Source organism: Passer montanus, unplaced genomic scaffold (assembly GCF_014805655.1).
Source record: "Passer montanus isolate IOZ18808 unplaced genomic scaffold, ASM1480565v1 scaffold22, whole genome shotgun sequence".
Lineage (NCBI taxonomy): Eukaryota > Metazoa > Chordata > Aves > Passeriformes > Passeridae > Passer > Passer montanus.
In genome coordinates this window covers 4869114-4884326 of record NW_024366815.1, presented here as the reverse complement: position 1 = coordinate 4884326, position 15213 = coordinate 4869114, and the positions used below count along the sequence as shown (strand labels likewise).

The 15213-nt window shown below is 36.8% G+C and overlaps 1 protein-coding gene across 3 annotated transcripts in view; it reads left to right on the top strand.

Moving 5' to 3' along the window:
• Positions 1 to 15213, top strand: part of FGF10 (fibroblast growth factor 10) — a 60513-nt gene that overhangs the window by 38589 nt on the left and 6711 nt on the right. For all 3 annotated transcript variants that reach the window (XM_039709966.1, XM_039709965.1, XM_039709967.1), the window contains exon 3: positions 14742 to 14845. In XM_039709966.1, coding sequence (XP_039565900.1) covers positions 14742 to 14845 — 104 coding nt within the window. The remainder of the gene's footprint in view (positions 1 to 14741; positions 14846 to 15213) is intronic.

The window sequence follows — 15213 nt, the reverse complement described above, 5'->3', positions numbered from 1 at the left end:
ATCTGATGCCAGTTTCAACACAGTGCCATCCACTGAGGTTTCAGTTTGCATATGACAGATCCAGTTTGGAAAGGTGTAGTTGGTAGAGATGGATTCCAGTGATCCTCAGTCACAGGAGTCAACTCTTTTTCAAGACAGCCACATCAGATGTAACAAAGATAATAAAAAACAAGAAACACCAAATGAAAATTTTGGATTTGGCCCCTGAGGTTTTGACCAACAGACCTTCAAAGGCTTTTACAACCTGTAGTATTGTCTAAATTGAAAAGACATCTGGAAACCTCTGGTATGTCCAAGAACACTGAAATTGTTATGCTGGGACTCAGACACTGACATTCAGATCATTTATGATAATTAGGAAAATTCTGGTTTTTAAGTATTGTAGTGTCACCAGATAAAACACTAACATAGATCTCAGATAGCAGAGTCCTCTTTCAAGTTTTGCTGTTATTCTGCAAGGTCACTGCAGCAAATCAATCAACCCTCTGAATCAACTGTTTGCTGGCTTCCCAAACTGATCTTACAGGCTCTGATTGCTAATGATCCTGCAATGAGGGTCACACGCTTTCCAGGTGTGGTAATATGTATGCTAATATGTAAAAAATAAGTGGAATGGCATTCAGGGGCATGTCTGTTAACACTTACAGAGGTAATGGCCTGTTTTTAATGTACATGATAAAAATCTTTTTATGAGTGTAGAGTGGGAAGACATTTTAGAGTGGTCCCATAACAAATCCATCAGTGATTTGCCTTAGCCCCTTGTTACTGAGACATAAGCCGGGTTTCTTGAAGAAGTGAAGTTTTAGTTGGCTCTCCTAATAACTTTCACTTATGTTGGAAATTTTCATTCACTTTTGTTAATGAACAACTCAGAGTCTTCATGTAAATGAGGATATAGCTCCAATGAGAAACTAGGCAAGAAATATGAGAAGTTACAAATTTTTAGTTCTGCACTAAGAAAAATGGTAGATTTTAATCCACCACAGGCTACAGATTTGCAAGAATGTGTTTCCAAGCTGTGTATGTTTCGTTAGAAGTAGCACAGAAATCACAGGAAGTAGCACAGGAATTGCTGAAGTTTCAACTGCAAATTATATTGCTGTATAATTTGTGATAGTACTGATTGCTGGTTATATGTGTTACACCTTGAAGAAGAGAGAAGGCTTCTCTGAAGTTTCTCTAAAACAGAGCATACTTCTAATTAAAATCTTAATCTTTCCATTTCTGAGCATTGGACTTAAAATGTTTTCGAGCAAACAATGGTGAAATAAGTGAGAATAGTGGCTGCCTGGTCACTTACCTCTTTGTCTGACATGTCCTTCTTGATTGGGTGTAGCTTGCCTTTCTTTGGGAATGTGGCCACACTTCTCCCTTTTATGTGCCCCATTAGCAGTGGAATGGTTGCTTTTGACATCAGAGATTGGTATATAAAGTCATCAGATCAATTAGAAGGGATTTCTGAGGTCAGTGGGCACTGGATCTTGTCAGCTGATAATTTAGCAATGGCACTGGAAGCTTTGAAGTAAGGCAACATGCTAGATCCCTTTGCACCAGAACTGTTCAATTTTGATACCAGAGAGCTGGAAAGGTGGTTTGCCAACAAGGATTTCATCATCTCTGTCCTGTTAAAAATTTTACAGAGCCTTTGCTGTTGCGCACTATGTAAGTGAAATGTATGAGACTCGGAAATTAAAAATCACCACAAGTAATTTCAAATTATCACAAATTATGTTACTATATTGTTATAAGAAAATATTTTTTTACCCTGATACAAAAATTTCTTCTATCTTTCCCTCCAGATTTTTATCTTCTGCTCTCTCTGAAGGCTTTTGTGTTTTCATAGGCAGCTGAGAATTTAAGTGGTGGGACTGAATGGGTCAGGCAGTTCAACTGCTCTGTAGTTGCATGGAAGTGAATTATGATTTAGCAGATCCATGACAATAGATTCTGCAGTATTGTATTTGTTGTTTATTGTGCAAGTTTACAACCAGCAAGGAGCTCCCAAGCACGATCTTGGCACAAAATTTTTCAAACAGCAAAATATGTAAAATAAGTAAATAGACTGAGAGATTAAAGGAAGCCACTGTGATCCTTAGTGGCACAACTTACTCTTTTTCTATCAAGTTCTTTTGTTAGTGTCTACAAGGAAAGGGGAGGAGATTACAGTGTGGGCTTGAGGATAAAAGAGGCACTGGAAAGTGAAGAATAGAAAAAAAGAAGTAATTCTATAGAGGTGGGCAGAAAAAAATGGCCATTAAGAATCAAATTTTCATAGGTGGTATCTTCATGCTTTGCCTTGTAGGATACTTGCTGTCTGTGAGCCTGATTTGCGAAAGGGAACACACAAATTAGTAATTCTTGTGGGAACTGCTGCTGAAGTCCTTTTTCATGTACTGAATCACAGGTTCTCTAGGATTTACTGGTATTCAAACACATTTTTTATTTTGTTTTTAAGTAGAATTCTCTTCACATTTCAGTCTAACAGGACTAGTACAGTCATCAATTTTTGCTTATTTACAAAAAATCAATGCCTCTTGTATAAATAACACTGTTTGCAGTGTTTGAGTCTATTGTTTGCTTTGTTTGTCTAATAAAGCAAAAAAGTAAATATGGTTAATGTTGAATTTGATCAGATCATAAGCACAAAATAAGCAAATTAAGAACATGGGGATGAGGGACGTAAATCTCACAATTTAGAGGCAAGCATCCAAAGTATATGTAATCTATAAAGACAATGCAATGTGAAAAAATTATGGTCTTGAATTTTTTGAGAGCATGTGAATGATCACACTTCTACTATTGCCCAGGACTACCACTATATCTGAACCACCTTCTGCTGCCTAGGTCTTTTAGAGTTTCTTTACACTTCTGGAATTCCAGTGAACTAGCCAGACATATCATACAGTAGTTACGACTGGTTCCTTTGTAGCAAAAAATCAGCAGCAAACCATGCACACGGTAAGTACATTGAAGTGCAAATACCATAAAAATACTGCTCTTTAGTGTAGTGAGTCCAGCATATTCAGAAATAATTGATTGGCTTCCTGTGTGTGAAAACAGGGTTTTATGGGCTTGGAAGCATTCTCAAGAGATCATGTGGTACATCCCCTTGTCCCACAACCAATCTATCATTAACTCAGCTGGACACTTTTATCACCTGCTCTTAAAGTCTGCACATACTCCAAAGTATCTTTAATGAATAAAGAGAGTTTTTATCACCCTTATTAAAATCTTACTATTCTTAACATCCTCTCTTACTCTTCTGTGTAGTTGACCCCATTATTTGTTTTGTCTCTTTCATGGAATATTCCTCTTCTTCCCAGAAATTTTGAAGTACTTGAAAGTTACTGTTACACTTTTTCCTCCCAACTTTCCTCTTCCTAAGAAAAACTTTATTTAACTTTCAATTAATTACAAGTCTTGTTTTTCTATGCCTATCACTGTGCTGGTTGCCCTCCATAGGCTACCTTGAAATGAGCAAAGAACTCAGAATCCTTTCAAATGCTGGATTATATGGAAAGATTTTCTTTTGCATTTCCAACATGTTTTGATGTGTCAGGAAGCTGTTCACTTTTCATGCTCTTCCCTCAAGGCCACATTGTACACCAGCAGCCACTCACAAACTTTTTCTGCAAAATAGTTATCTTCTTCTTCTTCCTGCATTTGTGTCTCCTCAACACTTCATTCCATTTTTGCCGTGAATCATTGGCAACAATTGCCTAAATACAGTTTTCTAGCCTATATTTCATCCTGCTTAAAATAAATTTATATTAAACTAGGGTATTTATGATAATGTAATGTGGTTGTGTCAAAAGCTTAACTACACAGCCCTTTTCATGACGTGATCCATTACGCTGTTATAAAAACAGATTAGATTTAATGGAATTTGCTCTTGACTGGTCTTTACTGGCTGCTTCTCTGTTTTTTTTCATTTCTCTGTATGGGGGAATGTATATGTAAGAATTAAAGGGTGACTCCACTGCTCCAGACTAAAGGTCAGTCTGGTTTCCTGTCTCTGCCAGTAGCAGTAGGAGAAGCCCCAAGAGGAGAAGAACAAGCAGACAGTGCTAACTGCCTGCTGTACTTCCCTAGCGTGAATCAATATGCAACTCGGAGACTAATGATGGTATTGATTTACTTGTCTTAGGAACATATTTTTGGAATTAATTGCTCTGATTGATTCTCCGTTCAGTAAACTGACATCCTAACAATGACTGCTGTAATCTGACAAGCATGAAAAAATCACTTATTTTGTTTTAAACATTAAAGTGTTGTTTTCTGGCCAGTAATTTAATTTAATATCAGTGTATAATACATGCTCCTTTTTCATTTTCTCAAAGTTGCATACAATTTTATAGATTTTTGCTATTGAAGCCATTTCTGTTCTACCCTGCAAAACCCAGTGGTTTCTGATCATGAATGTTGCTCTTTCCTGTAGCCTTTCCAGTTCTGTTCTTTTATGAAACAAGAGACAATGGTAGCATTTGCATTTAAAATGCAGTCAGGGGTGGATTTAAACTTTGTGACTGTATTTTTCATTTCCTAAACATTCCCTACTCTTCTCCAGTAAATTCCAAATTATTTTAGTACCTAGTATAAGACCTAGAGCTAGAAGCTGGGCCATAAGCCATTCTGTAACACATCCCATGTTATTTTACCTATTTTTCTTGTGGGCATCACTTTTTACAACATTCACCTACACTGAATTTTTTCTGGAATTTTATTGCCTTATCAGCTTGGGTTCTGAGAGTCTTTTGCAATTATTCCAGTTCCTCCAGGTTTAGTACTCTGAATAATTTAGTATAATCAGCAGGGTTTTTCATGGCATTACTGTAAACCATTAATGAATACACTGAGGACAGAAAATACTAGGACTTTGTTGATTACTTTCCCATGAAAAAATACTTTTTCCCCAATTTAACCCATAATTTGTTTATTTATTGTCTTCTATACACCAGCTACACAACATGTAGAAAAATAGAAAAATGGACTAAACCTGGAATACAATTATTGAGTTGGTCGTGCACAAGCAGTTGTAGATAGTTTTACATTTAATGTCTGTGCACAGGCTGTACAAGGAGCATGCTCACCATTGATCTGACATTCTCAGGTGTTTCTGCATTCACATGCAAAATCCCATTATATGGCTGCTCTGTTCTTCACCTGCTCATCTCCAAAGCTGTCTGCAGGTCTACACTGTCAAATAACTTATTTCCCAAGGTGGCTGTTGGATCCAGCACTCCTGTTTTACACTGCACATGTTAGCTCACACCTAGCTTTATTTGGCATGACCTATGTTCTACTGGGATCAACTTCCATAAAATTTTCAATGTAATTCACTGCAGGGACCATATAAGCAAGGCCAAGACAGTCTTAGTTCCTTTGGTTTTTGACAGTTTGATGCCAGTCCTTGCCATCAGACTACACAAAGACCAAAGTGGTGGGGTGCCACACAGTCTTCACAGCATGTCAGACACTCAGAACAGAAAATCCACAGATGTATCTGACAGTCTGAAAGCCTCTAGGAGGTAATATTCTGAGGAATATTGAACCAAGCCCTCTCAGGGACACACCAGACCAACCCCATAAGGCGTGAATATGATTGTTGGACAGTTTTCTTCAAATGACCTAGGGACAGGTTCTCTTTGCAGTGTTAGGCAGTGGTGTAAGCAAAAATATCTCTGAACCTGACACAGAAATATGCAGAGAGGATGGGACATTCTTTGGCTCCTCTCTACACATTTCCTGACACAGCTTCTGCTGGTATGACAGCACAAATCACACTCACTGTCAGCTGAGTGGTTGATTTGGGTTGGTTGGCTGAGTGTGCTTTGTGCTGCTAAATTACAGAATGTTGAGCAGAAAAACTGGAAATAATGTATCAAACCTTGTGGATTGTCTTTTAAGTGTCCTAAACATAGTTTAGTGAGCATTTGTGCACACACTTACATAGTCCAAGGAGAAGGAGCCCCAAAAAAATTCAGCAATCCAGGCTAGGGAACCTTATAAAAGGACAAGATGTGAGTTGCAAGCACATGCAATTAGACCACATAATCCTGTGTGCAAAACATGTTTGTTAGCTGTTATCTGAAGATGTCAACAGGGAAGATGGAAACAATATAGAAGAAGACTTGAAGATAATAAAAGCAGAAGGGTGTGAAGTGATTGTGCTCTTCAGATCAGCCTTTTAAGTTTCTGTGCAAGATTGACGATTTTGTAATCCTGCTTTTTTATGAGGTGTTGAATGAATGCTTAAGAAGACAGCACTTATCAGTGCTCATCAAAGTTTAAAAAGAACTGTTTGTACTAGCAGTCTGAAGATACCAGGTCTAACCAGGTTAGAGACAGTCAAGTATTAAAGATGAAAACACTGTGAAAGACATATATCAGGTTGCACCGTAGCAGGCCATAGTTTACATATATGTGCTAGAATACAGACTTTGTTACATGCTTTCACTGCACACCTTTGATGAAGGAAATGTACGCAATAGATAAAACAGAGAAAAAATCTAGCATTAAATATTGAGAAGTGGTGGGTCACATAGCATTGTAACAAGAATAATACAGCTATTGAATTGTGTCTTTTTGAGCAGTTGTCATTTAGGATGCATTAAGTACATAAAATTATTTATGTCAGAGAAAGAAAAGCAATTAATGGATAACAGTAAACTGGTGATCAGAGGTCAAAATGGATTTTTTTCAGCTGCTAAACTGCGAGCTTTAATATCTTCTCATATAGTAACAACATGCAATAAATTTCTCTTTCTTTACTCCAAGACTGTTGAACAACAAGTTTTATAACAATTACGTCTTTCAATAAATACTTTGTCTGAAAAAGTTTAGACAGTAGCTTGTTTGCAAAGTACCAACCAGGTTATGAGTTACTCAAAATCACCCATCAAATCATATACTGTCCCAAACTCTATAAATATAAGTATTAAGGTCAGAGGCCTGCCTTTTATTTGATCATATCCAGACTAGCTAAGAAAAAAAATTCTGGAGAAAAAAAAATGCCAGGAGGGACAAAAAACAGATGTGAATTTTAAGGAATTTTTAGATACAGTAAAATACTGTTTGCATTGATTTTCTAAATACTGATTACCCATACCATACCACTGCCCTAGTCTACACTTCCCAGATATTCATTCTGTTCCCATAGTCCTCATAAAGTTTTCTTGCAAAAGTGATTGTTATGATCAAGTAACATTAGGAATATTTGTGGCATTGCAGAAGAAAACTGCTGAAAGTGTTGATGAGTAACTACCACCAAATATAATTATGTGAAAAATAATGATCATTATAGCTGTCCAGGGGTAATCTTTCATTATGAACATGTGGATCCCATATTTTAAAATACCATGGATTCCTTTTTCCCGTGTGAGGCAAAGACAGACATAAACCATTAGAACCAACAACTAATTGATGTTGTGGATTAGTGTGTTTGGCAACTTTCTGATTTGCGGGAAAAACACTAAAACAGTGGGTTTTTCCCAGAGAAACATAGCAGTAGCAGAATACTGCTAGAAATTGTTCTTAGTCATGGTATTTTAAAGAGCAGCCTGTAGAATTGTGTGATTTGTTTCTATTTTCCCCCATTACTAAGTTATTATACCCATAGAGATTCTGGAGAAGACCCTACCTGCCACAGACAGTGCAGTGCACACTGCCAAGCTTTGTGATAGCTATGCAGGAAGTTATGCTTCTGTCTCCTACCTTTCACAATATGATAAGTGTTTGAGATGGGGAAATAACAGACCTTATTTTTCCAGTCCTGTTTTCTTGTGCAAAGGGGAGTCAAGATCCACCATAAGGACAAATGAGGTCCAAAATGAAACAAAACTGATGAAAGAGAACTATTGTCCCATTTAGCTGTTGTTCTAGCAGCCTTAGCTAGAGCAACAGCCACAATGCGTGTAGACAGTCTTAACAGCAGACAACAAACTTGTCATTTGGATAAAGATTGTTGGTAGAAAAATTGCAGAGGACATCTGTAGCACACTGGGTTTCCTGTCCCACAATGCCTATACAATGCCTCATAAGAGTTTTTTCATATGTTTGTACATACTCTGACTGCTTTAACACCCTGGCTCACTTCCATCTGCTCATATTTGTCAGTGTTTGGCTCCATTTAATCTACTTTTGCGCCCCATTTGTAAATACAGGTATTGTATCTGATAGCTGATTTCCACACATTAGTTCTCTTGCCGATACATTCCACCCAGCTGGAAGATCCTCCCTTGCCCAGAAGGAAAGTGACAGGTTGCAGGTGATGTTCAGATGCTTCTGTCAGTCACTATGCATTTGGACTGCTTCTTCTCCAGCGCAGCTGTCTGTTATCCCTCACTAGTCTGTTGGGATGGACATTAAATGGAATAGACTTACCTCTATCCAGTTAAATAAATTAATTCTTCAAGTTAAAGTTATTCAATTTGAATCTTATAAAAGTGATAAAATGCAGGCGGTGAATGAAGTAAACATGAATGTCAAAGATAACCTGGGATTTCACCCAGGCTGAAACAGGCAGATCCATACAGCCCTCAGAAAATGTACTGCTCTGTACTACTCACTTACAAGCTTTCCATTCTCCTGCCTGTTTCTGTGGAGACATGGAAATTTAAGATTTGGCAGAAATCCTGAGTGCCTGGTCCTGTCTACAAAATGGAAACATACATGGACTGCCAAGTTTCGATTAGGATTTGGATTAGGATCCAAGTTTCCTTATAAACACATGAAGTAGTCATTCGGCTCAAGTCAGTACCCATCAGGCCTTAGTTAGAACATTGGTCCAGTTTTGGGCACCTCAGATCAAAAAAATTAGTCATCTGGAAAGAGACCAAAAAGAGAGCACTAGAAGATCCAGAAAATATATACTACTAAAACTGACTGCAAAAACTTGGATTGTTTAGTCCTTAGGGTTTAAAGCTGATTTGTTTTCTATTGAGAGGTTTTTTTTCCAAGCCAGATCATTCCAATGATTTTGTTTATAGTGCTGCTCCACAAACAGTTACATTTGAAGGGTTGGTGAACTTCAGCACAGAGGCAGAAAAAGAAGCCAGGGAGGGCTGAAACTCCTTAAGGCATCTTTGTCAAGAGATCTAATCAGATAACTGCAACCCTGCATCTAATCATATGTACTATACTGTTGTGGTGTTTTGTTTTCCATTTTTTCTCTTGGCATATGAATCAGTGCTCTTCCTTGGTTAGTATGAGTCGTCACTTATATCTTCTCTGTCCCAAAACCAGATCAGATAATGTATTCCTACACTGTCTGTGTCTAATCTAAAAGTTACCAAATCTTGCAGTGCTGGAGTCAAGAAGGCTGAGATGCTCAGCCATCAACATTTTCTGTCAACATTCATGCAGCTGTTTATATGTCTTCCCATCTTAGCTCAAAAAAACACAGAGCTCAAGAAATCTGAGTTCTGATTAACAGAACCAGGTACTGTTGGCTCTGTGTGTAGCCATTCCATCTGAACAGTGTGAATTAAATCCACATGAAGGAAGAAAACATGTTTATATTCCCTAGCACTTCGGCTAAATCTGATTACATGCTTGTGTGTTAGTGATGAAAGTGACAGACATGGTGTCCTTGAGGGAACATCTGAACTTGTCATAACTGACAAGATAGATGTGCCCTCAAAGTCACTTTCAGCATTTCCTTTGCTTCCTTTAACCCATCTAGCTTTGGAAACTTAATAGAGGGAGTGGTGGTGTTTAGGACTGTCCTTTGAAGTTTCCTGTCTTCACTGACCAGAGGAAAAAATGTAGGCTAACTGTGATCCTGAATTAATTGTTTCTGTTACATGTCAGGATGTATACTAGCAAAATTGATTCCTGCCAGTTTTGTAGCTAAACCTAAACTCCTTCTGTGCTAGCCAACAGCTGTCATTATTTACCCCTAAGAGGTTATCTCATCCCAGGTGCCACCCTTCCATTTGCTTGGTCTACAGAGAACCATTGATTCAGTCATTCATGCTCTGCTCTCAAACTAAAGCCATAAAAGCAGGAAAAGATGAAAAGGAAGTTGGTACAGACTGTGTGGATCTGAGTACAGGCTCTAATAATTAGCCTTTAATGTGATTTTCATGCACTGTGGAGATGTCATGTCTTATGCTGATACTATGGTGATATAGGAAGGCTCAGAGGTTTTGTTACCATAATCTTCCATAAGTTTAGATACGTATCTCAGGCTTATGCAAACCTATTAGATGTGGGCATTGGACAGAAAAGTTAATGGACCATTAATATTTTGGCTGTGGTTGATCTAAATATGACACATTAGTAGATTGCTTTGTTGTCCTTCAGTATATTAACTTCTGATTTAGGAACGATGGTAGTCTCAAAAAAAATCAAATGTTAATAAAATCCAGAATCAAGTGTTAATAAAAAAAGAACTGATTTAACTTCAGATAAACTTTAATTTTTAAGTCAGATTTTTAAGTCAAAGCTTAGGTTATCATTCAGGTTGGTTATTATTTGAAGTTTCTGCCCATAACTGTGGCACTGTGGGTTGTGTGATTTGTATCTTAAGCTATCTTTCAAAGTCAAGCACAAAGTCTATAAGATTGCCTTTCAGTGGAACTACGTTCGTTAATTGATAAAGCTTTCAAAGGCAAGACTTGCTTGCCGTCTTCAGTTTTCAATTTTTTTTTTAATCTATTAATCCATCATATTCTTTTTTCTGTTATCACAAAATGCAGGTAAATATAGGAATATCAGTATAATTTGTCATTTGGGGATATTTTCAACTTGCTTTGCACAGATGTAATTGGTGAAACAGAGTGGAAACTCAGGCAGTGGCTTCATATACCTTAGCACTTCACTCTTCCATGACTACATCCAACAAATCTGTTTGCTTCAAACCACTTTTTTCAAGCCACCTACTAAGAACAGCTTTTTGAACTACCACATCTTCAGCATTATGCTTGAACACCAACGTGTTTTGACTTAAGCCAGTGGGCGACAAAGTTTCTTCAGAGAAACTCCCTGTTGGGCACAAAAGCCAAAGTTCTGAAAAGTCAGTTTAGTCTCACCTGCAGTCACACCAAGCCCTGTCTTCTCCAGCTACCTACCAAGAGCCTCAGCTTCCTTCATGGGCCCAACAGCTTTCCCAAATGGGAAACCAAAAGATTTCACAAGCTCTCAGTCATCATCACATTCTATCCAGCTGAACTCACTCTTCACCTACAATATTTTTGCAGACAGAAGAAAACTCAAAGAGGGGAGGGATTGTTTGTGGATTGCTGCATATCCGGGATAATTTTTGAAAGGTGTAGGAAGATGAAGGGTGGTTCCATTCTTCTGTATAGATAGGACTGCAACTAGTGCTGGAAATGTGCTAAATGTGTTTATAAGAACTTCTTACACAAATGATACAACTACAGGAAAATTACCACTGTCTCACACTGCAAAGTTGAATTTGGTCCCAGAATCAAGCATTTCTGGGGTCAGACCACATCTACATTCACTGCACTTCTGCCTTGACAACAGGTCTGATATTCTGTCAACTGCCTTTCCTAAGAATTGCTTGATTAATTTCATTCAGTTCCTAGGATATTTTGACGGTTTTTTCTTCATATTATCAGCATTTTTATAAAACATAGGATATTTTTAATTAACATATAAACCAAGAAAGTGCAATTTTCACTTGTAGTTTTTACAGACCCTCTCTACAAAGCAAGAAGACAAACAGGTTTCTGTTGCCTTGTAATAAGTATAATGATCACTTTTATAAACTATAAAAATACAGTTTATTTAAGGTAAATACATTTGGGTTCTATTGGGAATATGTTTAAAACCTTCGGGACCTGTAAAGAGAGCACGTGCATAGCTACAGGCCACAACTCATGTTGATATTTGAAATCTTTCTAATTAAAATGAGTTGGAAATGGTTTGCATATTGAAAGCTATGCTTTGACACTGGATGTGGTCGATGGGGATTAGCTGTAATTGTTGGGTTTTACAGAGTTATTGCTGTAAAATAATAGTGTGCTATCTGGTTTAAAGCAATAATAGAGGTGAGAGCATTTTGGTTTTTTTTTAATTAATTCATTTTCATTTCCAAGTTCCTAAGAATCATTAAACCAGATTAAATAATTCCTAAGACTTTTACACCAACATTATTTTTTTTGTACTGCTTATTATCAAGAATAATTATAAGTCACATTATATCATGGAAATTATTTACCTTAGAGATCTTCTTGACCTAAGTCTTAATGCATGGAAATACCTAAGCCCAAGCAATAGTATAAAATCAAATACAAGAAGCATGCAAGGAAGGATATTGAAACACCTTTTTTGTTTCAGTCTTACAGAAGAGAAAAAAGAGTTTTAATGAAAAGCTAATATTGTTGGGAATAGAACAACAAATTTTAAAAAAAGAAAGGGATGGAGAAAGGGGAAAACGTAGTTTTAAGCTTCATACTGTATATCTCAATTTCCTTTTTTAATATATCCTTCTGAATTTAATAACACTTTAAGAATAATCAAATGCATATTTTCACACTTACATCAAATGCATTTTACTTATTTTTATTCAAATTAATTTATTTCAAAGTTCTCAAAGGTTCTTAGGTTTTCTTGCAGATTCGTGTCAGATGAGTAGGTGATTGCTGATCTTTGAAATTTGTCTACATCACTGAAACCAATATAAGATTCCTATTGCCTTCAAAAAAGTTCTGTCATATTAGAGATTCTTCTCTTGGGAAGATCTGTAAATACAGTGAATAATTTGCAATCTGGACAAAATGTAGATTGTAGCTGTGCTTATAAATAGCAGGTATCTCTTGGGGGACTACAGAGTAGCAAAGTATTAAATGAAGTCCCTATTGCCCAAGGCTTAACAGATCAAGAATAAATTGATCTGAAAGAAAAGCATCCATTAAAATATCTTCTTCTCTCAAATTAAATACTGTAGAGGATAGAATATGCAATATTGTCAACAAAAATTATACCTTTTTGAACTTTCGAGTACACAGAACACCGTGAGAATAAATACAGAATGACTAGTGATGATATTATCAAGCTGACAATAATTTGGAACAATTCTTCTATATTTGGCTGCAACTAAATAGCTTAACTAGCTAAAAGCAAGCTAGTTGTTGTGGATATAATAAATGTTGTATCATTTCTCCTCATGACCTCCTTACAGTTGCTCCATCAGGAATATAATAGAGTACGAAATTGCAACCAAACTTTACCAGAAAAACCAGACTATATTTTCATTAATTATACTTGTGTTGTTTTTATTTAAGCATTTTACTGAAAAGCAGTGATGTCCATCATTCAAGTGCAAAACACTTAAAATGGGTTAATTCTGTACAAGTTTCTTATTTAGGCACTGCTCTCCTTCAGCTCTTAGTGAAATAGATCATTGAAATAGCCTAATATGATGTTATTGTTACAAGGATAGTATGACAAAATCTAAATCTGTTTAATTCCTTTCAACATAAAAATTTATAATGGCACATGTTATGCCAGTATTTTTCTTGCACGTTTGTGTTTTGGTTTGGTTTGGTTATTTGTCTTGTTACTGGTGTTAGAAATAGACCCAGTCACAGTTCAGAACACAATTCTTTAGAAAGAATTAACTGAATTCTTCTCATCACTTTTTGGCATGGAAAATACAAAAAAAAAAAAAGTGCATCACTCATGGTGTTGCATTAGTGTTTGCATCACTTTCTTGCTCTCTATTAGTTTGCTATCCACAAGTTAGTCCACTTTACTCTGATTTTAAGCACAATTACTTTAGCAGATATCCTGTGGGAGAGCAGCTCAGTCCTCTATAACAATGCTGTTTCAGAAGATCAAGAAAGCAATTTTGACTTTTCTTTGCTGTGAAAATGAGTAACATTTTAAGAATAATACAGATTGGAACCCTGCAAATATGGATTCACTGGTCTGCCTCTATCAACAGCAGGGCCCTGGTATATGTAAGCTATCACAACCTAATTAAGGAGGAAGTTTTGCCCCTCCTGTCATTTTCTATTGGTACACCCTTAGTGTACCACACTGAGTTAGCCAGGATGTTGATCTAACTCTCACTACATAAATATCAGGAGAACAGCAGAAATATTGGAGCCAAGCATGCAGTCTCCTACTCCCAAATCAGTATGGTCCTGGGCAGAAAACAGAGATGAAAATGTGTATCTCCCACTACAAGTCCCTTGAACCATCCAGTGACCCAGAAAGAGACCATTTTAAAGCAGGAGAGGATAATATTTATTACAAACAGACCTAATGTTTCTGATATCTGGAAGACAAAGACAGCGTGGCCATTAGTGTTGGTCTTACTACTTCCCACATTGTCAACACACTTGCCAAAAGTGAATTTATCAGCTCAGTGCAACCAAGAGATTTAGTTTATCTAAATGAATAAATTGTTTACCACGGGTTTTAAAGATTGGGGAAAATCTATATTCTACTGACATATGCTATATATTTAATTTGATATTGTGGTTTCAATGTCTCTTCTGATAAATTGTAGTAAAATCGATGCTAGGAAGAATGAAGTTGTTTCAGTCTCTCTGGGGTGTAAAATGTGGGGTTAGAATTTAATTGAATGCTAATTGAAAAAACTATTTGTGCATATTCTTGAAGTGGTTTAAAGAGTACTTCTGCTGAATTTTTTGGTCAGTTGGTCCTAAATATTACAAGTTTTGTATTTTTCAGGTTTATTGTCTTTTCTATAGTGAGAAAATCCTGTAACAAAGTGATTAAATAGCTCAATTTATATTTTTTAGGCATATTGGAGATAACATCTGTAGAAATTGGAGTTGTGGCGGTTAAGTCTATTAAGAGCAACTACTATTTAGCCATGAACAAAAAAGGAAAAGTCTACGGCTCTGTAAGTACCTTTTCACATTCCAAATGAATTTCAGGAGTCAGCACAGTTCCCTGCCTTGCCTATTGAAACACTGCTTGTCTGTGTGTTGTTACTAAGTAGAGCTGAAATGAGCTGTTCATCAAAATTTCATCCTCTGATAAGCCAGGATCACCCCTCTCCACAAGCTTCCTGCTGTTTGCTAAGCTCATGTCTTACCAAAATAGCTGCTGGGATTTATCATGCTTGCTGCCTCAGTCACACTGTTTATTACGGATTGTTCAGTAGTAAGGGTCTCACAAAATGTAATATTTAGGGCTTGTTTTCCCTGTTTTTTTCCTACAGTGCAAACACACTTAGCAGAAATTTGAGGGGGGGGGGGGAGGAAAAAA